Source organism: Hippoglossus stenolepis, chromosome 18 (assembly GCF_022539355.2).
Source record: "Hippoglossus stenolepis isolate QCI-W04-F060 chromosome 18, HSTE1.2, whole genome shotgun sequence".
In the NCBI taxonomy this organism is placed as follows: domain Eukaryota; kingdom Metazoa; phylum Chordata; class Actinopteri; order Pleuronectiformes; family Pleuronectidae; genus Hippoglossus; species Hippoglossus stenolepis.
In genome coordinates this window covers 16368599-16395478 of record NC_061500.1, presented here as the reverse complement: position 1 = coordinate 16395478, position 26880 = coordinate 16368599, and the positions used below count along the sequence as shown (strand labels likewise).

At 41.0% G+C, this 26880-nt stretch overlaps 1 protein-coding gene across 1 annotated transcript in view; it reads left to right on the top strand.

Moving 5' to 3' along the window:
• The first annotated feature begins 3227 nt into the window (after positions 1 to 3227).
• LOC118098059 (netrin receptor UNC5D) overlaps positions 3228 to 26880 on the top strand; it is a 186023-nt gene continuing 162370 nt past the window's right edge. The window contains exon 1 of the mRNA XM_035141476.2: positions 3228 to 3623. Within this exon, the coding sequence (XP_034997367.2) occupies positions 3536 to 3623 (88 nt within the window). The 5' untranslated portion in view covers positions 3228 to 3535. The remainder of the gene's footprint in view (positions 3624 to 26880) is intronic.

Below are 26880 nucleotides of genomic sequence, written 5' to 3'. Positions count from 1 at the left end.
ATTGCGATGACACTTTTTTCAGGGCTATACAGTAACTGCCCTTTTCAAGTGCCAGACAATTTGTTTTTTAGTCCTATGGCTTGATTACAAAAGCTGCCATTTTAGTAGTCCCTCACTTATATGAGCCACAGCATAATGTCCCGTGATGGATCACTTGCTGATTCCCACGAGGGGACGGTATAACACGGTGTGAAGCACTATAGAGCTGCCAAGGGGCATTTGCTTCCTCGTATTTCATTGGCAATCACTCGTCTGATGCTGTTTTATCACTTTCTTAAACACATAAAACACAGGTTCTGAATCTCTTCCTGCCACTGCTTTCATCTCTGGGAGTAATTACAACAACAGTCAGTGCAAGATATGGAAGGGTTAAAGACCCGCCAGTGAATATGTCATTTTGCAACTCTTGATGTTCTCAAAATAATGAAACACATATATTCGTTCAACAAAGGGAGAGAATCTGCAGGGACTTTTTCTATTGTTCATGGTCTGTCAGGAAGCTCAATAGCCTTAAGGCTGTCCCAAATATTTAATGCAAGGTTTGTGGTAAGGTAATTAAATATTATCAGGTAGTTAACCTTGCCTGACAGTCTGACCCGTGGCTGCAACTCTCTGGTCAATAGGGTAATTATGTCAGAGAAGGTCAAACTGTAGTGATTTACATAAAAAACATATATAGTCAGACACTGAATGGTATATTCTAGCTTTTACTGTGGATACATGGATATTAGAAGGTTGTCAATGCACTTCAATATCCGCTGACAACAGTGAGACTCGTCCCAGTATTCAATCAGTAAGTGCTGAACAGCAGCTCATTCAATTGAAATGTACTGTAAAAGTACATTTACTCCACGAGGAATATTTACTTTTGACCTCTTTACCCCCCACTACATTTGATGTCTCAGTGCACTTACTTCATCACCTCCATCTACCAGCTGCTTCATAAATTACTGGTTACCTTTCAAAAAAATGTAATAAACATATGAGCACTTAATGAAATACCTTGCATTGATACCCAACTATATATCGTCAGTGGTAGAAAGTATATTTACTCAGGTATTGTACTTACCCAAGTATTTTAAATTCCTGCCAATTTTTACTTCTACTATTTCAAGGGGACATATTAGTATTACAAGTTGCTTTACAGATTTTGATATTTATAAAGCTGCCATGAGATTCATAAATGCAATGCATTGTTATACAGAACAGGGATCAACGCAGTGGTATACTAAAAGGCTTGAATCAGCTTCTCCTCCGCCAACTCTTACATTTGAATTTAAAGGTTAATGCACCGGAAACAATTATTCAGTAATATATTTTTATATATAACAATACGTTTCTGTCAGAGGCTAATTTTCCTGAATATAGCGGGTACTTATATATTCATTTTGCAGCTCAGCCTACTCACTTTTTGCACTTTTACTGAAGTGAAACTTGAATTCAAGACTTATAATAATAGAGTATTTTTATAGGCTGCTAAACTAAATAAGTAAATGATTTAATTGCATGTATGAGGCAGCTTGTAATGGGTTGCAAGAGGGTAGGAAAAGCAGGCAATTGCCTTGGGCTCCAACTAAGAGGGGGCCCCAGAGAACGGCTGATGACACAGAAATTTTGTGAGAACTCCTTTAAATCCTGTGATCAGTTATGCAACTACACCATCTGAACCCGCCCAATGGGGCCCCATGTCACTATCCTTCTGCCAAAAGCTTCATCATTTTAAAATAGTCCTTTTTTTGAAGGGGGGTTTGTTTGGTTTGATGTAGGGCCCCCCAGGTCCATTTTACCCGAGGCCCCCGAAGTCCTTTAAAACACACCTGGTCTCAGTAACAATGTCTGGCTCTCGATACAATAGGTAATAATGTAACCCTAGGGATCATTAAATCAGTGGCTTCTTTTAACATACAATTTGTTTATAATACTACTGTAGTTTTACGTGTGGATCCAAATGCTACTTGTATATTTTGAGTACTTCTTCCACTACTGCTCGCAAATGACTTACAGGCTGATCCCTCCAGTATTAACACTCAGATGACTGAAATAATGTGACAGGACATTTGGAAAGCAGTGGTCCAGTTCAGCTGAGATAATGGCTGCTTAATTGGCAAAAGGACACAAATCAGAGGCCATATGCTCAGACTGCAGCACAGGCGTTTATTAGTTAAAATGTCATTTTCCAGACTTGTCCTATATTTTTCTACTGGCAGGAGCTCCAAGGCAATTCTGTGGAATGACACCATTACGATGAGCACATTGTCATCTGAAGAAAACATGGCCTGGCTGTGGCTGGAAATGTGAATTTTAAAAAAAAAAAGGGGAAGAAAGGATGAGGGAGAAGAGAGAGAGGATGGTCATTTAAGACATTTCTTTTCATTTGGTCAGTTAATGCGCACCGACACACACACACACACACACACACACACACACACACACACACACACACACACACACACACACACACACACACACACACACACACACACACACACACACACACACACACACACACACACACACACACACACACCTCCTTATTAGGATTTAGCCTTGACCTTCATTCATTGTGGACAGCCTAACAAAAACCTTATCATCTTCACCTTAACCTAAAAATAAACCTTACCTTAACCTGATCTTAACCTAAACATATAACCTAACCTTTACCCTTACGTAACTTAAACGTAACTTAAACTTAAAACCTAACTTTTACCTAAACCTCCCAGAGCCTGTGCCCCTCGGAGCACTTATATGTCTTTACCCAAACCTAACCCCACACATAAGCTAAACCTAAATCAAACATGTCTTCACCTTAAAAATTAACAAGACCTGCTTTTTGTCCCCATAGTGTCAGTGTGGATATAGATTTGGGGGCAGCTGTGGCTGGTAGACCGTTCGTCCTCCAACCAAAGGTCGGCAGTTCGATCCCCAGTCTTCCCCATCTGCATGCCGAAGTGTCTAATAGATGCACTGTATGAATGGGTGAATGGCAAACTGTAATGTCATGTAATATAAATACACACCTTTTACCAAACCATTTAGGTCCCCACAACATGACACACAACACAGACCTTATAAAATCTCAACAGGTCCACAGGGTTTATAAAACACAACCCCCCCCTCCACGCTCTCTCTTAATTTCTCTCCCTGTGTCTCTCTCTCTCTCTCTCTTTCTCTCTCTCTCTCTCTCTCTCTCTCTCTCTCTCTCTCTCTCTCTCTCTCTCAGACCCAAAAGCAGTTGGCTCGCGCGCTCTTGCCTAGTTATAGCTCCTCGCGGAGCAGCTGAAGCCTCCTCACCTTCTCTCCTCCTCCTCCCACCTCCTCCTCCTCTCCCGCACCTCCGCACTGCGATACCTCGAGGTGACGGCTCTCCCCCCTCCGGAGCCCCAACACCCGGAGCTCAGCGTCGGTTGGTCGGTTCGGGGCACGGACACGGAGGCGTGTGTTTTTGGCGGAGCCTCCTCAAGCCCGACAAGCAGATGCTCGAGACCCGGTCCCGGTGCCCCCAGAGCGGACGGGGAGGCCGACGTGCTCCGCAGTAATGGGACAGTTTTCGGGGGGATGCTACTTGACTTTCGCCGCCACCCTCGTGCTTCTCGCTCCGCTCGTCCCGGCCACGCTGGCCAGAGGTAAGCCCGGAGCACGCGCTCCACAGCGGCTTGTTGTTCCGTGTCACTCCCGGGGGGAGGCATACAGGTGGCGTGGGTCTGTCGGTGAAAAAAGTGATTGTTTGAGCAGTTTGTGTTTGGGTAAATGAAAAAGAAAGACATTTTTTCTTTGTTTCAGACTGCACCTGAAGTTTTTATTTCTAATGCGCCACTTCGCTGGAGGAATTGTTTGAGTTGTGTTTTCTTTTCTTTTTTTTTTCTTCCTTTTTTAAACGTTTTAAAATGAAGCTAATTACAATAATGGAATAACTCATCATGTAAAACTAGGGACCATTAAATGAGCATCGACTTTTAAAAACACATTTTGTTCGAGATATACATTACTTCAAGACAATGATGATACAGACTGACCCTCACTATGAGCGGAATGAAATAATTTGACAGTGGACATTTTGTAGTTTAAGTAAGAAAACGTTTTAAAAAGGAGCAAATGAAACATGTCATCACCTGCAGGCTGCTCCGTTGTCCTGTGCACATGCCAAGTGGTAGTATGTCTGTGTCATAGCTGCAATGGATGTACATTCGAAATACAGTTCACCTGCTCAGTCCCCCCGGTTCCTTCTGCAGAGCCTCCTTCATTAGGCTGCATGAATGGTTTCCACGAGAAATGGTCCAGTTTTGAGGAGGCACCGTTAAACTGGACAAGCTGCTCCCCCATCTCTTCCATCTCACTCTCTCCCGTGGCCCGGGCTATTGTTCCACACCGAGTAAAGATACTCGGTGATGAATGGAGATAATTGCTGAAGAGCTGTGCGCCCACTTTAATTGGTTGTTTTGACAGTTGTGGATTCCATTTTTTTTTTCTTGAAACATTTGTTGGTGACAAAAGCCTTCGATTGTCTGGTGATTGTGCAAATTGGGTTGTTCTGTTGGAGCCTAACCACCAGTATCATCAAAACATGGAGCCCTGCTGTTAAATCCCAGTGTCTTCCCCAGTGGTGATGCACAAACGTGTGTGATTTGTGTATCTCTGAGATGTGAGTCTGAGAGAAAACCGAGACGCTAACACCTCTCTGTCTTAAAGTGTTTGTATTTGGTCAGCGATTTATTATTTTTTATTCCTCTGGTCAGTCTGTCCTGACCTGTTGACATCAATTCAGCTCACATGACAGTACAACAAAGACGCATTTTCAATTTGTTAAGTAGCCTCAAGGTTTTTGGATGGCTCTTTTTTTTTTGCAGCCCGAGTTTTGAAATTAGCTTCATCTTGGAAATTAGCATTCCATAAATATTGGATCGTGCATACAGATCTTCAGTGCAACTTTGCATGTAGGGACCAGGAGGGTTTTTTTCGTCAGTTTTTTAAAGTTGATCTGAGAGGGGGTGTTGAACGTCACCTTTCTACACAGGCTGTGCATTGCATTTGCACAAACATCGTTTCCACTATGGCTGCATTTCCATGTGAAGTGTTGCGTGATATTCTGAAGGAGCGACCTAAGCTTGGCAGAAAGGAACAAGTAAAAAACAATGAGTGCATGAAAGTAAAATGTGCCAGTGCGCATAAGATGTACTTTTCATAAGCTGCATAAATCAATGTTGTAAAAGATCTGCCAGGTTTGAAAGTGGTGTCTGCATTTGTGATGGCTCTCCGCCTGACTGTTAAATACATATTTATGTTGCAATAATATGGATGTCAACACTCAAAATCGGACTAAATAATGTAACACCTGCAGGCGAGGCTAAATTGTGGAGTGTGGCTGTAATAAAAATTCAGTCTTCTGGTCACACACGTATGGCCTGTCCTACAGATTGTAATTTATTTGTCAATTACAAGATAAGCTATAATTCAGGAATCGACATCTATTCTTCATGTCTTGCAAGGAGCTCGACTCACCTGCAAGCGTTCGATTTAAAGCTTAATGCACTGATGGAGTGGAGAGAGCCTGAACTGATGATGACAAAACTCACCCTAAAGGAGAAAAACCCTCGAATCAGCGCCTACAGGTGCTTTCAGGGAGGTGACGGGGCTGTCGAAGTGTTGAGCAGCGGCAGTGAATGCAACAGAGGTGTTTGCAGCGCGGCCAGCGAGGCAGCAGTGTCGACAGTGACGGAGTGAGCCAGTGCATCGCAGCCTGGAGATGTTCACATGCGAGCCGAGTGTGTCGCATGTGAGTGGACCTGCACGACTTGTGTTGTCTGGGTGAGGAAGCCGGGAGCTGCTTCTGACAGTAAATTTATGTCCAAGTAGAGCTATTCAGGTTTTTTAGAAAATGCCAAGTGACAATTTATTTCAGCTAAAGCCAACCACAAAAAATGTTCGGCATCAGAGTTTTCTCATGTTGAGATGTTCCAATGCCATTTACCCTTCCCCCTGGACATTCACTGGACACCTGGATACCAGTGCATTTAAAAAAATTACTTAAAAACGTTTTTTTAACAGCTGTATGCTGCTAACCCTGTATGGAATTGATGGTTGCAATAATTGTTGTCTGACTCAGGCCTTTGAAAACAGATTCATACAGAGAATGAATAACATAGAGCTAGTTTATCTATCTAGTTTGACAGTCATAACTAAAAAAGACCACAAATAAATACATCCAAGTAAACATAATTACCTAATTTTAATAGCCATTACAGTGCAGCTACAGTAAGTATAAATGTAAGAATAACTGTTTAAGTTGAACTCAGTATGGTGCATGTCACAGTTTGACTTGTTGGACTTGCCAGCATGAAATATTACCAATAACTCTGGCTAACGCTACACTATACCAAAAATTCATCTCTAAAAACCGTACTTGCCAGTGACGGTACAACACAACTGCTGTTTTGGAGCGGAAAGTGATTTCCCGGCAAACAAAATTGGTGTTTGATGGGAACATTCAGATTTGTGCACTTACTCATGCCGGAGTCAGTATTTTCAGCTCTATTGGAGGCATTTCTGATGCTGGTATCATAAACATATCCTGTTTCATGTGTATTTTCGTTTAATGGGAAATGAAGAGCCTGCAAAAATTGTCACAAAAACATGAAGCATGGTAGAGTTGCAGTGTTTCAGCTATAAGACACTTATTCTGTAGATTTCCGTGACTTCATTATTTGGTCTAGAAAATCTCCCCAAATTGCTGTGAATATTGACAATTTAGACGATTAACCAATGGAAGATTTGGATTTTTCTCAGGAACAATTACTTGAACAATTAATCAATTAGCAAAATATTTGCTGATAATTTCTCTGTTGATTAATCGACGGATCGATTCAGCTCTAATTTTGAGTCACACCATCTTCCTGCTGCTAATACATGCTAGGGCACCAAATGTGCATTAATCCATGGTTGAAAATAGTCCCTTACAAATGCAGTTTCTGCAATTGCTTGAGTAATGTTTCTTAAAAACTACACTGCCCAGCTTTTTAGGTAAATTATTCTGCCCTTTTAAGAAATGAAGCTATATTTGCGACCTATCTTTTTTTAAGATTTACATCCTCAGTGACATAATAAATTGGCTCGGCCCTGAGTGCTACACACAGTAGGGAAGCTGGTAATTATGTTTGAGACATATTAACATGTTCGTTTGTGAACAATAATAAAAAAAGAATAATACCAGATTCTTATCCTTTTTAAGACTGGATGCTTCAATAACTAATGGGATAGACTGCTTGATTTAAAACACGAGTTAGGTCCTAATGGGCTATAAAAGGGTTATCAGGGTGAAGTCAATAAATGTAACCCCTTCCGTGACACTGACATGTCAACAGTGTTCAGACGTGTAAGTGGTTAGCCTGAAGCAAACGGCCACTCTCTCTGTCGAAATGCAAGGATGCAGCCGCCTGTCGTACTGCCGTCTGATTGACACTAGATTATCATACAGAAGTTTAGCCTTTAGACACTTGAGCCTTCCTGCAACCTGAGTGTCATGCAAGACAGAGCAACACTGCAAAATGCTCACACAAAACATAATTCCAGTACATTTCAGTTGCACAAATTTTCCTTTTAGCGTCGTAAAATTTGACAAGCTCACAGTGGCTGAGGCTTGGAGCTGCAGCTCATTGTACCTCCTGCTGCTGGCTTGAGCTCGGTGTAAGTGAAAAAACTCAAGAGAGAAACAGAGAGAGAGGAGAGGGGGAGGGGGTAAAGGGCAATGGAGTCATCTCTGCCATGTTTTATTTATCCCCCCAAAAATGACTGCCAGACTCTTTCTCAAGCTCCAGCTTTGATTTAACTGACATTCCACATGAGCTGAATTCGCGAGGACGGTCGGGCTGGTTTCCACAGTTGTTTCTGTTCAGTAGGAGATTGCACGGTGGTCATTGCCCAGTTTCTATCTTGCATTATTCAAAGGGAGCCCATTTCTGTATCCAACTCACCAACCCCCTCCTCTCATCATTTCTTCTCCACATTCAAAGGGGAACTAAGCTCACCAGCAGCCAAACAGGGGTATAGGAAACACCATCTACACTCAAAGCACAAAGCTTTACGATCAAATGAGGGGAAAATGATGGGGAATGATGTTCAAGAAAAAAAAAAAGATTGGCTTGGAAGTAAATATGCAAACACTCATTACAAAGATAGGGATGATGAGTGTCTGGGTTGGACAGAGCTTTTGAGTAATCAAATAGCCATTGTTTTTTTTTTTGTCTCTGGGATATCGAGGCTTTGGAATCTGGTCAGTAAATAAGCCTTTGTACATGATATTCTCCAGAGAGGCGGAATTGATTGGAAGAGAATCCTTTTGTTTGCTCCCATAAAAAAACAACAATGCTTTCATTATAAATCTGTTGATGTAACTTAATATTTCTGCTCAAGTTTATTGCCGTTATACTGAATATAACTGCTCCAAAAAATTAAGGGAACACTTAATCGTCACAGTATAACAGCAACAGTCAGCTAAATTTCAGGGATATCAATCTGTCCTTTTTAGGAAGCACAAGTGATAATGAATCAGTTTCACCTGTTTTGGTGCAAATTAAAGTGACAACAGGTGCAATGGAGAAGTAAAACCTGACTAATTATTCTTTAGTTTTGTGTTCTGCTCGTGGCCTTGTTACTACTGGTAGCATGAGACGGTACCTGCAGCCCGATCAGGTTGCAAAGGTAGTCCAGCTCCTCCAGGAAGGCACTGTCTCCGAGCACAATCTCAAGAGCATGGAGGAGGTACCAGGAGACCGGCTGTTACACAAGGAGAGCTGGAAAGGGCCGTAGAAGGGGATCAACCCAGCAGCAGCACCGGTATCTGCTCCTTTGTGCGAGGAGGAACAGGATGAGCACTGCCAGAGCCCTACAAAATGACTTCCAGCGGGCTACAGGTGTGCAGGTTTCTGACCAAACTGTCAGAAACAGACTCCATGAGGGTGGCATGACGGCTCTAAGACATCTAGCGGGACCTGTACTCACAGCCTAGCACCGTGCAGCTCGATTGGCATTTGACACCAGAATTGGCAGGTCTGCCATTGGCGCTCCGTTCTCTTCACAGATGAGAGCCGGTTCACACTGAGCACATGTGACAGGCGTGAAAGAGTCTGGACCAGCTGTGGGGAACGTAATGCTGCCTGTAACATCATCTAGCATCACCGGTTTGGCGGTGGGTCAGTGATGGTCTGGGGAGGCATATCCTTGGAGGGTCGCACAGACCTCCATGTAATAGCCAATGGTCCCTTGACTGCTGTTAGGTACCGGGATGAAATCTTCACAGAGATTGCCAGACCCTACGCTGGTGCAGTGGGCCCCGGGTTCCTCCTGGTGCAGGACAATGCCCGGCCTCATGTGGCCAGAGTGTGTAGGCAGTTCCTTGATGACGAAGGCATTGATGCCATTGACTGGCCTCTCGTTCCCCTGACATAAATCCAATGGAGCATCCAAATGATTTTGGTTTCCATTGACCCTTGTTACATCATTTTGTTCTCAACAAATTATAGAATGTACATCAGTAAAGATTTTCAACTTGAATAATTCGTTCATCAAGATCTAATGTGTGATTTAAATGTTCCCTTAATTTTTTTGAACAGTAGATTCAAGGGTACTCTCTACTTTGCTGTCAAGTTTAGTCTTTGTTGTATTGTTGAATTTTTTCTATACATTACTGGATGTGGTTATTTCTTCCATTATATTGTTTAGAGTCAGAATTTATTAGGGTTGTTTCGATCAAGTCTTTCAAGCGTACCTGATGCTTCATATCTGTCTTTACAGATAAAATCAATTGCAGCCTGCAGATGGCACAAAAACCTAACAACATCCGCCTTAGTCTGAAATCAACAACCTTTTTCTACGGTTGGCGGCATGGTAGTACAGTGATTACCACTAGCACCACAGCAAGAATGTTCCTAGTTCAAATCCCAGCTTTCTGTGTTTGAGTGTTCTCCCCGTGTCTAGATGGGTTTATTCCGGCTTTCTCCCACAGTGAAAAGAAATGCAGACTTGGGGTTACGTCACTTGTAAACTCGGGAATCATTATTTGTCTCTATATGTTGGCCCTGCAATATGCTGCCAACCTGAATAAGATGTACCCCCCCCTCTCGCCCGGCTCGGATTGGCTCCAGCTGCCCCCATGTCCATTACAGGATAAGCAGTATAGATAATGGAAGGATATGGACAGCTGATATTACCTCCTGCCTGCAATATTTGTCATTTTAGTAAATTCATGTGAAATGTAATTTAAAATGAGAAGCTGCAAACTGAATGCTTTTACACCGCTCTTTTGTAATAAGAATGGTGAGAGCTGCTGGGGCTCAGCAAATCCTTGTGTTTTGCCAATCGGGACAGCCAAACTCAGAGTCTCTTGAACCGGTGTGCCAAAATAATTTATTGCACTTATTACACTCTCACAGTATGGAGCAAAAATGCTTACACTGCTGTAAAGGAGCCCAACAGTGTAACACAAGCAGGCAAGTGCACAAAATAAAGTAGAGTAAACTTAAGACAGTTCATCATCTGATAAGGTTTCTAGCTAATACAGATGCCCTGATTGGCCCCAATAGTGGTTGGATCGAGTCGGGCATTTATGCTGAGTTATGTACTACGTTGTGATTGTGCTTTTATCATTCTGTATAGATTATATATTTACATTTGCACAGAATGTTTACATTCATGCATGCACTGTAATACTGCATCATCTCTTTTGTAAGGTGAAATGCGGGGAGAATGACAGTGTGACAAATGTAGCCTCCTGCAGACGTGCCTCTCTGCCTTCGTCTCCACAGCCTTGAAGCTTTTTGTTCGATAAGAGCTAGCATTGCTGCCATGTGTTTTCTCACAACACCGAACGGGAAGCCTTGGAGATAACTGCCCATCTACAACACACCATTCAATGCCTCACTGGCTAACTCAAGGGCATAACCACAAAGGCAAGATTCAAACGTTACCCCATTCACTTCGGTGCGAAGCACTCACCCTCCCTCTTTCGGGCTATTGTATTTCCCGGTCTTGTAACTATGTGCAGCACTTTTGTTTCCTCTCAAGCACTCTCATTTCATAAATACCCCGGACCTTCATCCTTTCTTGATGGTCACTCCTCCCCCGCAATTCCTTTTTCGGTATAATTTAGTTTCAGTGGATTGTTGCCGTGACAAATGTTTTGGTTGTGCTGTCATTTCTCACCAGCACCTGACTGAAAGAGAAAGTAGAGCTGAGCTTGGAGAGGCAGAACGAGGGAGAGGGGAGCGTTGGGAAGAAAAAAAAAAAGCAGAGGGGAAAGAGAGAGAAAGACGGATTGCATGGTTACAGTGCAGAATACCTAAGTATCTCGTATTGTCAGTAACTGCCACAGCAGTTTGTCAGTAACAGCGAGCACCTGTCGCTGCTCCCCATGATGAATTAATTTCAAGAGTAATCAAAAGCAAATAAATATTTAATGACATTGGATTAAGGTAGGGGCTCAGTGTTTGTGTGTTTTAGTGTGTGTGTGCTACAGTGTTTGAGGTGAACATGTTCATCCAACAGAAGTTTAGGCATCAACATTAACACCTCCCTTCCCGTTTTTCTGCGTTCTTGTCTCTTTAAGGATCTGTCAGTTTCTATTCTGAGTACACACACACACACACACACACACACACACACACACACACACACACACACACACACACACACACACACACACCACGGTACATGACAATACTGATGTGAAATTTATTGGAAACACATAAAAAAAGACAAACGTTAGAAATCCATTGAGGTGAACATGGGATTTATTTCCTTGTTAGTGCGCTTCAGAACCAATACACCCCTCATAGCATGTACTTCACAATACATATGCTGTCATGGCTGTACATACATGAGTCATCAACCATGTTGACATTGTCATTGTCTAATGGTGCGAGGCCATTAATGTGTGACTGTAAATACAGTCCCATTCCATGTGCTGGCTCTGGTTTTTGCTTCGTCTTTCGTCCTGTCTCTTTCTCAAGAACACAGTGTTGTTGAAAGGTTGGTTAATGGTCGGGGAGCTGTTTTGGTGGCTTATCCCCATTTCTTATATCTAGAAGCTATTTTCTGAATCCAAGCGAGGCTCCAGCTCTCCCTCTCCATCCAGCAAAAAAAATTCAGATGACACCCCGAGCTATAGAAAAGGACTATGCCTGGCTATATTTCATGCAGCCCTGTCTTTCCTCAACAGCCATTTGGTGCTTTTGTGGGTGTCAGAGATGCTGGATGGGATTTAAGAGTCCCTGTTGGCATATGAAACCTACATAATACCTCTGTGTAGTGATGTGTAACCGTATGTTGTAAAACCAACAAAGCTCTGTCATTCATAAAATAAAACAGAGAGTGGAATTCCATTGCCCTTTGAAGACGCGTTCTGGGCTTTTCATAAGAAATCCTCAGTCCTGCAGACAAAAGGGGGAAGATTCAGAGGCACTATCTTTCAGAAGTGCTGTGCTGAATCGCATCAAAGTTGAACTCGGATGGAGAAAGAAAATGATGATTTACATTCACACTTTGTACCACAGTGAACTCGGGGCATACAGACTATATTAAAGACTGATCCAATTTCTTTAATCTGCATTTCATGAATGCTAAAATAACAAGAATTCGAAAGAAATTGTCACATTGGCAGAAATGGAAAATTAACCTAAAATACATTAAGAAATACCTTGAATACAATTTTAATACTGACTGCTTACCTCCCAAAATGGTCCATCAAAAGCATCCTTCATGAGAAGAAATATTTTATATATAAATATTTTTCTCTCATGCATAGAATATATTATACAGGCACTGGATTGGCAGTCTTTGGCTGGACCTTTTAGAAACACAAACGTTTGTAGGGATGTCTATGGAAATTCTGTTATATCCAGTGTTAAATTATGAAAGACTGTGTTGTATTGATAAGCTCCGTTGTAATTGGTTCAGTTGTTAGTATGAGAGAAATTAGAAAAATAGATTTCCTATTTGTTATTGCGACATAAACATCATCTTGCACATTTTATCTCACCAGTCACATTTCTGATTAAGACATTTGTCTATGATGCTGTATAACAGATCCCGACAAAAGATTGTGCTCTGAGCGGGGAGCGGGGGCAGATCTCTGTGACCCAATGATTGCAAAAATACGCACACAAAAGCCCTGGCGACAATGGCAGAGAGAGAATGTTGAAAAGTGTGGTCACACTTCACTGGAGTCGAGGCTGACAACACAACCATTCATTTTGAATGTAAAGGCGAACACCTTGAATGTTACAGGTGACTTCATAAATTCAATCTGAAATGGTCAGAACATCATCTGAAAACATGCAAATGCAAACCTATTTTTCGCAATAATTGCTGTTTAGAATCCAAAATAGGTCATTTGTGATATTCCTCTACATCCGATGAGTTTTTTAAAGTGTTTGTGTGAGACCTGCTGTTGCAATGTTATGAAGTCACTGTGACATGATGCACATACAGAGCTTTTAATTTGAATAGGTGCAGCTCAAGGCGAGAGGGAAAGAGAAAAACACCTTGAGGAGTGACTTACGAGAACAGCAATCAAGAACAACTTTTCTTTCTAAGTTTGATGTCAGCAAATAACAACAAGAGGTGAACCGAGCTGGACAATAAATCTCTGTCGGTCTGCGACTCGTTTGCCAGGGCTGTGTTCTGTGACTTGACCAAAGTAAGGGTGAAATACAACTATTCATCACGTTTGATAAACGCCGACGGGCAACAGTGTTTAGAAACTCCAGCTCGGAAAAGATAACCGTGTCGAACATGTTTTCATGTCTCCGAGAACATGAGAAAATGAAATCCACGTCTAAACATTATATGAGCATTATGACACTACTCATAGGTGCACACACTATTAAAATGGGACTAATATTATCTTGTCTGTCAGTCAGGATTTAGCCACAACTCAGATTAATGTAAGATAGAAAACAATACATTGACACACATTGAGTATTGATTCATTATTTAATAAAAAATGTGGATTAGCTGGACATGCAGTACTAGGCTATATGGATGCACATCTCTCAGTAAACAATTATTCAATAAGTATTGAGCCAAGCCATAGTAGATTAGTGTTTTATATTTCTTTACATAGTTCATGGGTTTGACACAAACGTAAATGAGTTTCTAGATTCATTTCACAATTAAACAACTGAAATCACAGCACTCTCGTTGCCTCTCACTTATGTCCGTGGTGAGTTTGTTAGACGACATTACTTTTGTTGTAAGATCAGGAATTTTAGGAAAGCTGAGGTTAAACAGCTTGTAAATGGCTAGGAAGTGACTGCTTTTTAACACGTGGTCTTAATGAGGAACTGTCTGATACCAGAAACAGAAAAACCTGTAAATGAGAGCAGCTTTATTGGGAATTTGGTTGTATGTGTGAGCATAGAGAGGAGAGCAGCAAACAGACGAGAGCTGACATCAACGTTTCAAGCAGGTTATAGCTCCTACGGTGGCTGAAGTGCAAATCACAACAGCAACTAAGAAAACACTTGCCATTTTGTCCCCTTTGCCAGCCTTCATCCTTCACCTCTTCAACCCCAACGGCAGACACAAGTTAGCTGTCCTGCCCGTTCTCGGATATCTCTGGTACAGCTTGTATTCCCCCTCCTGAACCTGCTCAGTGGCAAAATGTCACTTCACACTAAAGTCAGACCTGCTGAGTTTCTCTGCTCTTTCTAACGCTCCAGCTCCACCTCACTGCAGCCCTCCCTCAACCCTGAACACTCAGACCATCGGCTCTGTAACACCAGTGTCTCTGTTTTTCTTTGTCTGTGAAGTCAGGCTTTCACCATGTATGTTCAGCTTTTATTATTTTCATGGAGAGCGATCCGTCTGTGCCGTTGACTGTTGACGAGACGGCACGTTTTTTTCTTTCAGCATCTATTCTCCATCACATATCATCCTTGCCTGGATTCTTCTGGGCGTATTTATAGCCATAGGACCTTCCTGTGATCTTTGCCTGCTGGTTGGCCACGTTTGTTTGATATACTGTCATTTGAATGATGAATGCAAAATTCTGTTTGTTTAACTGATTTACATTTAAATGGGAATGAAGTATGCAGTTTTAAACAAAACAAAAAAACATGGACATTAAAAACATATTTACATTCTTCCAGGACTGTATTAAAGTCTTTTTCTCCTGTGTATTGACAATGCTTAATGACTTGGAACAGTTGAATTTAAATGTTTATCCATAGGTACAGTTGTTTGTTTTTCTGCTGCTTTCTGAGCTATGGTGCAAGGTTATGCATGTGTAACTTTGATGAGGTTCCCCTTGAGCCAAGGACTCCCTTTTGTCATTAAGATAGATAACATCTATTCTGTGCATCGACGTGGCTACATTCATTTAAAGGCTTCTTTTGTTTCACCTCACAGGCAGCAGAATCAATAAAAAGCTTTGCCCATTTCTACTTCATTTCATCTTGCTGCTTTACACCAACTCAGCCACAGAGCTAAAGACAATACAGGGAAATAGAAGGCCAGAGCTCCTACATACAGTACATGTATTATTTAGGAGTTAAGTAATTAATGCTGGTGTAAACCTTTTATTTTTATCAACCATTTTTGGTTACATCTGTCTGAATAGCTTTCACTGCCTCCAAGCTCTAGATGTCCACTGTTGTACAATTAAAAACACCTTAAAGATCCATACTGTTGAAGCGGCTGATATGCTCCTGGCATGGGACCTGTATTGTATTCTAAGGCAATATTATATAAAGCAGCCTCTACGTTTAACAAGCTGAGAGGAATAACTGCAACTGGTCCAGGATGTGGAGAGACAGATGTGGTCTTTCAAAAGAATCTCATTTGAATGACAACAGTCTGTGCAGAGATATCCATCAGCGTTGGCTGCCGACCAAAAAGCCGACTACTCAATCAAGTCCAGCTTCCTACTTTATCACAGCAGCTTTTAATTCGAGCAAAATTGTTTTGATTAACTCATTAAGACTAAATGCGACATATGCGCGTTTCCCCCATTGTTTTCAAGACATGTCAAGATATTGTGATTCGCTGAAATGCTCGCAGGAAAGGCAAAATGCTTTGTGGTGAATGTTATTTATTTATTTTTTTGTAAGAGCTCTTAGTCTGCAAAAAAGGTTTTTCAAGTGGTGTTTCAGACAATGGCTGATGATCTAAGCGAGGGGAGCGATGTTGAGGCGGATTACAGCAGTGGGTCATTGATGAAAACAACAATGAAAGTAATGATGAAGATTGAGACCTACCTGTACCTCAGTCGGTAAGAGACATGTTAGGTGAGGAAGAAGATGGGGCGGGGGCTCTGCCTTATTCGGTCTTACAAGGTTTGGGGAATAGGCAACGATTTACAATGAAAGCCACATTTCTATCTGCTTCAGTGGCTGAGAAATAAAAAATATTGTTATTTCTTTCAGCTCCCCAGAAAACCCTCAGGATTTAGGTGAGTGTTTTCAAACAACACTAGGGTTTAAGAGTGTTTGTTTTTCGGCGCCTTAGGTCTTAATGGGTTAACAATTTGCAAATAGTTTTGCCTGTATACTTTGTACTAGTGCTCGCTTCAAAACAATGTGAGCATTATGATTTGGAGATGTGCTGTTGTTTCACACCGAATTGGATTCAATCTGTGTTATACCGACTTCTCCCTGCTGAGAATCCCTGACTGTTGTGGAAATCAGGAACTGCCGCTGTTCTAAGTTCTGCTCGCCTGCGGTTGATAGTAAAAGCTGTGTGGACTCTGCGACTCTCCACTGGGCCACCGATGTGGCGGGATTTCTCCTGATGCTCCCGATGGCCAGTCAGTCTTTGACAGGTGGGACTGTTGGCGGGGGAACACTATTGCTTATCTGTCTGTATCAATCCCACCTCCTCGTGCTCTACATGAATATGAGTGTGCGCTTTCTGCTGAGAGGTGGTGTTGAGTAGAAAGCAGAAAATCTTCTTCAGCGTTTCCCAAATATTAGCAAATAAAAGATGACTAAACACATTTTAGAATTGCATAGATTGCACAGACAGGGGACTTCCTTATTAGATGGCATACTTTGGAAAACACTAGTGGCAGCAACTCGACGATTGCACAGTAAGCGTTAAAAAGTCCACTGAAAGCTCTGCACATTCCATATATGCCACACACACGTTTGTTGGCTTAATGAGTGAATGAACAAATTTATATTTGTTCACACTGCACTTTTTCAGCAGAGCTATCTCTAAAATTAAATTGCAAATATGCAGTATAACAGGAATTGTTGGTCTATATCAGATGAGGAAACATTGGCTATACTGTAGTTGTATAGTTAAACACTATAATAAATAATAAGAAATGCCCTAAATCATGTGGTAAATAAAGAAATATGAAATTCCTGCAGTGATATATAAAACTATATATGGTTGATCATATGTCTTTCCACATTGTACACTACTGTATATCCATGGTTATACATTTATGGTTATTGTAACAATGATGAATTTTATTGAGTGAATGTTCGCTCAAATCAAAACTGCGTACCTGCCTGAGAGGCTTCTTTAAATTCTCAATTAGATAAAATGTTTTAATAGCCATCATCAAGTCAATGAATAGAAAATGATAAATGTGGTCCAACAATTCTTTATCACAAAAGCTCTGATTAGTCAGGGATAGATTTTAGATATCAATAGCTATTTACAGACTGTGTAGGCTAAAGAAGCCATATCTCTTACAATCATTCACTACATGATTAGAATCTGTTGGCATTGAAATATGAAATATAAATATCAGTATGTATGATGGAATAGAGGCTTTAAAATGTGTCAGAAGCAACTAAAATTGGAGTTTTACAGCCAAATATTTTTTCTATGGGGCGGCTAGCTGGGTCCCTTTTTTTTTCCCCCCACAGGCAGTTGTTGCGTTTGGTTAAATAAAGGGTAAAACAGAGCAAACATTTTTTACTTGTCACATCCACATTTTTTACTTGTAACGTAGGTCCTTGAATAAAGTGCTTGTAAAGTCGGTGAACCTTTTAATGCTGAGTGATACCATAAATTACTTCTTTTTTTTTTAGACGGCACCACTTCCTTGTCTAAAGTCACTGTATGAAAAGGTGTGAAACACTGCGTATTAAGGCGCTTGGAGATCTACAGTTCCTGCCGGATGAGTGCTGCATGAATTGTCAGCCTGTCGCCGTCTCAAACCCGAGCGTACACATGTACTGACAAAAACCCATATTCAAAGCACTGAATTGTAGAAGCTTCTGAAATTGAAATGTCAGGTTGAAACGAACATGCCTTGAATTAGAATGCGGAAATAGAAAAGACAAGCTATTGTTCAGCAGCATCTGGCGTTGACATTTTTGGGTGCGTTGTGTTTACAGACTGTGTCTAATATCTTGATGTTAGATTTGTCGAGGGGGAGGGGGGAAAACAAATTTTCCACAGAGAATGGTCAAGCTTTTCTTCAGTGGAGTATCATAATGAGACTGCAGCTGCGCTCTCACTCTCCCACCTCTAATCAGTTATCTGAAGATCTGCTAAAGTCTAGGTATCCGTTTTCTTGTGTGTGTGTGTGTGTGTGTGTGTGTGTGTGTGTGTGTGTGTGTGTGTGTGTGTGTGTGTGTGTGTGTGTGTGTGTGTGTGTGTGTGTGTGTGTGTGTGTGTGTGTGTGTGTGTGTGTGTGTGTGTGTGTGTGTGTGTGTGTGTGTTAGAGCTGTAATCCAAAACAAGGCCTGATAAAATGAGAGGATAAAACCCAATTACCCAGTAGGCACTCCTGAGTCATCTCCCATTTGTTCCAGCCATTTTCTCCTCTGTCTCCTCCGCTTTATCTCGACTTGTAGGGTTTGCTCAAAGACCACCCCAGCTGATTGTAATCTGTAGGTGAAAAGAAATGAGATAAAAAAAATTGTGAAGAAGAAACTGAAGTGATAGAGTGACCTAATCAATGCCAAGTGGTTTGCACTCAGGGATTCTCGCCAGTATAATGTTCCAATGCGGCTGTGAGGTTTGTGTGCACCGGAGCTTCTGAGGGGACCAATTACAGAGCGGCAGGGCAGGAGCCTGCACCTCTGGCTCTGCTAATAGCTGCAGGCTTGAGAAGTCCTGATCCATAGTCAGTCGATAATTCAGGCCTCCCTGGTCTCAACCAATGAATGTCAACAATCAAACTGAAAATGGCAAGGAAAATTAAAGGTCTAAACAGAAAAAAAAGTTTCAAATTTTGTATTTACTGCCACAATAGTGAAGCTATTTTGCACGGCACATCATACAATATATGTTATGATAAATGGTTAAAAAAACTCTTGACCTTCACAAATGATTAGAGCATTTGCCGTCTTCTTGAGCATTAAGTACAGTGTCAGTGCGAGTGTGTGCACGTGTGTAGATTTTTGTCCTTGTCGTCCGCTGAATACAGTGTTTGTTTTAGCCCTCATGCTGAGGGAATATGCGGCTGGCATCTGGCTCCCTCTGCGCTGACCTACAAGGTGTGTGATAACCTACAGGAACTGCAGGTCGGATTTTCAAAGCTAGTGCACAACACTCCCAGGACGGAGCATAAACCGATAATGGTATAACCATCTCCAATGGTTTCTCCTCGCTCTTATGTCTTCGCATTTCCCCTCGATGATGCATTCAGGTAATCCATAATGTAATCTGACTGCTTTAATGGAATCAATAGCCATAGATATCATTTACCAAGTTCTTCAAACACACTATATAGACTTTAAATTACTGGTCCTTATGTTCCTATGGTGGATGTGGTGTACTACATTACATGTATGCACTTGGGTAACTGCATTATATTCTGCTGGAGAAGAAATGCTGTTGTTCCTTCTTCTCACCAACTTAAACATTTCTGTAGTCACTTCCTGGGCCACCTAGTTATGTATGATTATTTTTCTTTGAGTCAAAACAAGACCTGACGCACAAGAAGAGCTTGCCACCGCCGCACCGATCTGTTATACAGAGGAGAGTACAAAAGAAAAGGTTATCTTTAATACTGACAAAACAATATTGAAATGGAAGACATTTATTTTTCAAGGAGAGTTCTTGTTAGGCCTGGTCAAGTGATATTACTCTGTTAGTTCTTTAATCTTTTCAGTGCAGAGCAACAAATCTGAAAAGCTGCATCCAATGTCGTGTGGCCATGGCCTTGCATTTTCAATTTCACCAATGAGGTTATGTTTTCACCCCTGTCCGTTTGTTTGTTGGTTGGTGTGTTTGTAACTGGGTGGATGACCATGAAACTTGGTGGAAGGTTGTGGTATGAGTTGGGGAAGAAACCACAACTTTGTGGTGCAGATTTTAAACATTCATGAATCTAAATGTAAGAAATCAGACATGTTTAAGGGACTGATATCATGAGTGTGTGCAATTTGGTCTGGATCCAAATTAAAATCTGGATCTATTGAATTGTGTGGTTTCATTAGGGACTGTTGGGCCTTGGTGAAGGTATGCACTCTACCATTCTCGTGGATCGAGATCCTATTTCTATATTTTATTATTCAAACCAACTTCCTCAGAAAATAGAAAACAACATACAGGATGAGGTGTTTTGATGATGCTGAGTAATATACCTTTCAAGATGAGACATTTTGCACAATGGCACAATGCCTAAAGCTAATATCTCTATCAAATATTTTTCCACATTGTCATTTGCTGTTTGTGACTTCAATATAATATATAAGGAAAATTTGGAAGCTCTGGTTTCATTTCGTATATGAGAAGCGCTGCTTTGACTTCCACGTCTGGTTTCATATTACTTCCATCTATCTTTTTTTCCTTTTCTTTTCACCGTGATGAATATGGGCACATTTTTGCATGTCCATTCTTCTTCCCAGTGTGTCATTTCATTACAGCAGCCCATTAGCTCCTTCGGGGAATAGTGCCTATATCATTATGCTGTTTTGATAACTGGCAGCTCCTTTGTGAGATCCCATGCGAGTTTGACAGAGTGACAGATATGTGTGTGTTGGTGTTAATGTAGTGCAGAATAAAGAATTTAAAGTACTGCAGTGCACAGGTCTTCTTTTGTTATGTCTTAAATTAACTTAATTATTGAGGCAAGATAAATTGCTCTGCTGCTGTGGACTTTTGTAGTTGTCGGTATGTCGGTACAACATGTCAATCGCCGCTGCACTATTTAGATTTATTTACATCTAAGAGTTTGTGTGTGTGTGTGTGTGTGTGTGTGTGTGTGTGAGTTAATGTGATTTGTTGACTGTCGACCGTGTTCTCTGTGGAGGCCATGGGATCTCATAAGACGTAATTGTGGTTGTTGGGGCTATTGATTTGCCTGCATCTCTTTGTTATTGTCTTTCCATCCTACATCATCAGCAATTCCTCTTGATTTATGTCTCTTACCCTCATGCATTGGACGGCACGGTGCTGCAGGGATAAGCATTGTTCTCTCAAAGCAAGACGGTTCTGAACTTACCTGAACCTTGCCAGAACTGTGGAGTTTGCATCTTCCCCTGTGCCTGTGAACTCCCGGTACTCTGATCCCCTCTCACAGTCCAGAGACCTAGAGGATAAGATACTCGGCGACTTGCCCTAAGGTGATAATGTGAGTGTGAAGGGTTGTCTGTCTCTGTGTCAGCCATGTGATGGACTGGTGACCTAATCAGGGTATAGGCTGCTGATCACAAGATGACTCGGGTGATTAACAGAAGTGCAAAGCTGTCAGTCTTTGGTGTGAAATGGGAAAAGAGGGAAATATCCATGTCACTGTGGAAAGACCAAGGTGTATAGATCCACACAATGTTCATTCTGATTTACCTCATGTTATTATTGGTGCTCTCATAGCTATAGGATTGGTAATCCTGGAAAAGATAGCAAGAGCAAGCTCCACTTTGAAATTATACAACTGATGCATCCCACTGACTCCCATCAGCCCTCTCGTCAGAGCTACGACCCCAAAACGCACTAATGCTGTGACTCGCTTGCTAACTACTTGCTATCGTCTCTGCTTCAGCAGTGTATGCGCTGGTCATGTGCAGTGAGAGCACGGCAGAATGCATGCAGGCAGGTTGGTTATTGGCAGACTGCGAATCCTTATATACAGTCCTGCTTTCTTTTTATTTTCAGACAACGTTATTTATTGATGGCTATCTGGATGTGAAGAGGATTTCATCAAAACAAATGACCAACCCAACCTTTAGGGGGGACAGAGACGTTGTCCATGTCATCAGTCTCACTTGCAGTGCTCCTGCTATAAAATAACTTATCTTTTGGTTTCACTCTGGCTAGCACCTTACCTTATTTATATACTGTATCTATATACTCATAATTAGTGAATTTCAGTGTTTCAGAGTTTTTACATTTACATTTCTTTCTAAGACTGAACAGATGTTAAAATGCAGTTAAGATAGAAATGATTATTCCTCATTCTTGGCCCATTTGTATTTGACGCACTTCACACTGACTGCTTGTATGAAAATGTGAATACTTTCATTCATGACCACTTTGACCAACACGCTGACATTGTGTTGTATCACTTGCTCCCCTTTAATTCTCCTGTCATTTATCCTTGGTGGCTTTCAAAGAACGGCTCATGATAATGAAAAAGCAGTGCAGTTGCCTATGTGGCTTGTGACTGTAACACAAGAGAGAGAAAACGAGACCTGGAGCTATTAATGTTAATAAATCACCCAGTGTAAGCAGAACGCAAGCCTTTGACACATCACAAATTCAGATCATCATTCCCTTTTACTTAAGGATAAAAAGATAAATGACACCATAAATCTTAAACAAGCATGATTTTTGTAACATCACAACTAATTTGTAACTCTGCTATCATCCAGTATGCAACTTAAACAAGTGTTGCTATTAGTGCATGTGCTTTACACAGAAAATTGACTATTCAGTAAAGGAGGGCAATTTGGGTCTAGTGGTAATTGAACTTTTATGCTGGAAAAACCAAATCTGACAAAAATTATCATTAAAAATTGAATTTTTTAAGCATTAAAATATGTCAGGCAATGGGAAATTAAATGGCACATTTTTTCCGAGCTCTAATTAGTCTGACTTTAATTCAAAGCTTTAAATAAAGATGTATTTGTTCTCAGACCAATATGTGGCTGCCAGTTTGCCACAATACAGCAGAGCTATCAAGTGCACCATAAAACTGAAACAGTGCAAGAACACAAAAGATTGTGAATATGAGTAGGAATGTAATAAAATATTTATCGTTGTCTTTTTTTCACAAACAACTGCCAAAACTTTTATGAAGTCATCATTTATGCCAGGGCAATAAAATGGTAAATAACACTTTGCTGTTTTATTTAGCACTGACAAAATTATGTATCGCCTCATAAATTAGAGAGAACTTGCCTGAAAACGTCCTAATTCTCACTGCGTCTGCCTTGAGCTCTCTGCCGCTCGTGCAGATGTTGCTGAAGACAGGTGGTAATAGAGTAATGTGAAACTGCAAACCTGTTGTTGTCGTTCAAACGTGGCTGAAGGTGAGAGCTGCTAGGGTGTCAAAAAGCAAAGGTGGTGGCTCAGTCTGTTCCTAAACCATCTGGATCTTTCCTCATGTAACCTCCTCAGTGGAGGACTGAGCTTTTATGCAGGGGTGGCATTGATTTCAAGGCGCTCATCAAGTTTGGTTTTTCATCATTTGCCACACCTACTTTGACAGTCTTATCAGAAATGAAGGAGGTACTCTGTTAGAAGAAATAAGAGAATGTGTTGCCAGACTTTAACATTTCAGTGTCTGCATGCTCTCTGTTGAGGATAAGTTATCAAGTGACTCCAATTCACAAAAACTGTTTCAATAAATGTTGTACATCTAAATCATCCTTGAAGAAATAGCATCTATACAAACATAAATCTATTTCACTCTTGTCCCAATCACTAAATACACATGGACAACATGACAGCTACCTAAAGTGAAGCCAAAACATCTTAAATGCCCCCTACTGGCTGGCTATAGTATAGCTCACAAACCCCGCTTCATCCATGTTAGCAGATGACGAATGGAACAAGCAAAAATATCACGTTACAAATTAAATAAATTTAACTTAAGGTGTTTTCTGTCATTTTATGTAGTTATCACAGACAGTCACAGGATGAAGCCAAATTCATGTTTTGCGTTGAAACTAATCAGTAGCCTACGCGTAGAGGTGCATCCGACGCACAGCTTCCACGCCTACCCCCTCCTCAAATGTAACTATGCGTCGAGGCAACGCAGTCAACAAGAGCTGTGACTGGTCCACTTGGTAACTTCGCATCTCCAGCAGACTCGCCGACATCTTATAATTGAGTTGAAGGAACGAACACGGACAACGTCTTTCCTTTCTTCGTTGCAGTTCTATAAGAAAAGGTAATTGCTCTTAGTAACACTTGCCATTGTTCTGAAGTAAAGAGAGACACCAGAGAATTTGTAAATAAGCAGACCAGGAACTGAAAGACACTCAACACCAGCATAGGAACTCTTTAGTGTGTCTTACACATACCTACGCAAAACTATGAAATGCTACGGTGTAGCTTTGACACAGAAGCATGAATGAGCCTTTATACAGTCAGTTTCCGAAACCATACTTACAGATTACTGCCATAGACCTGCAGCAATAACTTACAGGGAAACCAGGAGCAGGTGTGCAAGCAGGTGGCTCAATCTGAAGACCGTCCGGTTGGGAAAACGGAACCGGGGCGACAAGTGGGCAGGTGAGGAATGGCTCCTCTGGGAAAAGAAGACAGCTCAGGAGTCAACATAAACAGCTCTGTGTGATGATGCAGTGCAGGTTATTCAGAGTGAGCTGTCAGTGAATGCAAGGGACATTAAACAAATTAATCTAATCTTTTTGACGTTCCTAATGGAGCAACTATATTAAAAAGGGACCTCAAGGAAATTATCCTAATTTCTGAAATAAACAATTACTTTAATTCCGTAGCAGTACACAAGAGTATTCGTGATGAATACCAATTCCTTAAATATTAAAAAGAAAACAGCCGACCAGAGACAACTTGGTTTATACACATGTCCTAAAGCTGTATAATTGATAAATGGTCTTTGATTGGAGTTAACCATATATTGCATTAATGGTTAAAACAGGGAGTTGCACTTTTAATTCTTTGTTTTGAGCAGAGTACAGTTTGTTTGCATGTCCTGAAGAAATCTGAGGGTGAGCATTAATATTAATTTGAGAGAGTGTGCCTCACTGTTCAAACTCTTTTGTGCTTATTCTGCCAGAGCCAGTCAGGTTAGATCAGATATAATTTCCCAAACATGCTGTATATGAATTTTAAATTCACAGGAATGCATGCATAAAACCTTTGATCCCCCTGCTCTGTTTTCTTTGTGCCCCCCCCTTCTCCTCTGCAGGTAGCGGAGAATTAACCTTTAGCCAGTGCTTCTAAAATGAGGGCTGGGGCAGTGGGAGTCTGGGGCTGTGCTGTAAGTGTATCAGTCTGTAACATCTGAGCCAGTTGCCCCTTTGACCCTCCTCATTCATGTAAAAACAAGACCTTGGTAATAGTGGCTGACTTTGATCAAGAGCCCTCTCTCCTCCTCCTCCATATGCGTTTTATGAGCACAACAAATAAGGCGAGACCTGAATGCTGTGTTAGATGTTACTGTTGGGAATGGCACTCTGCAAAAATGAGTTAATATATTACATAATATCAATAAATGAATCCTCTAAACATTATATTATTGAACCATGAGGTTTAGTATTTGGATCAAGAAGCTCATAAAAAATAAAGCTTGTGAGAACTAGTCTACAGCTCTGTTATTTATTATTTAGGTAACGTAAATTAAGTATGGGATCAGACTCTGTTTGCACAGATGCAAAATATAAAAAGTTTGGGGCCAAAAAAACTTCATCAGGACTTGACTAGTAATAAGAAATAATCAATAAAATTGTCATTGTAGAAACACTGGAATTTGTGTGTGTGGCTATTTGGCTCCATTGGCCATGCAGACTGTGACAAGAGTAAACGAGGAAGTCCGCTGACGTTGTTTTGTTTGCAATCATTAATGAGCATTTGGTAACTTAAACCTTATGTTTATTATTATCACCATTAGAATGAAGCTCATGCAAGTTTCCTAAACTCCAAAATGTACTTCTGTTAACCTAGACTGTGTTGAAATACTAAACTATTTATTTTTCAGGTGGGATTTGTAACAGTTTTGGAAAACTCACACATCCTGTCATCCTGCCGACAGCGGCATCAAATCACAAAACACTTCTATGTGTTTCTGTAAAGGTCATGGACAAACAACTTTTGTTTTATTTGGAGGATTGTTTTGATCAAGACATTTTCTCTATGTGATGCATTAAATCTCAGTAAAAGAATTCTTTTTTCACAAGTTTTATCACAAGTTTTATCTCTGCCTTCCTTGCTTTGTAATTGAGACAGTAATTTTGAAACGTAGCAACCTACACACGGTAGTAATGGAAATAGTAAAACAGCGGGTTGTTCTTGTTAAGAGTAAGTCGGAGTTGTGTAAATGTCTTATTGTGTCGCAGTAATGGTCTTTTGGGCCCCAGCTGTTGGAGAGAGTGATATCTAACCACTTTATTTATTGCATTTCGGCTTTGGTCATGATTTTATTAACACTGACTGGACCAAGCAGTGCGTGTTATAGAATATTTGTCAACATGCTAAGAGTGGAACTAATGCCACACTGCATTGTGACTGTCTCTGTAGTTTCCTATCGGTGTTATTTACTGGCCACAGGAGACCATATGCTCTTCAAAAGTAGCATGGTTCAGATTTAGGATGAGGGTCCCATTGCTGGGGAATTGCCTCTGAAACCCTGATGAACCACCACAGATTTTAAATGCAGCTGGAAAGTCTAATTTGGAATAGAAGTGAAGGAAAGTGGGATCATAACTATGCCACGGACGGATGAGAGCCCACTAATATTTTATCCCAGATAAAAAGAGAATGATGAAATTACGAATCTGG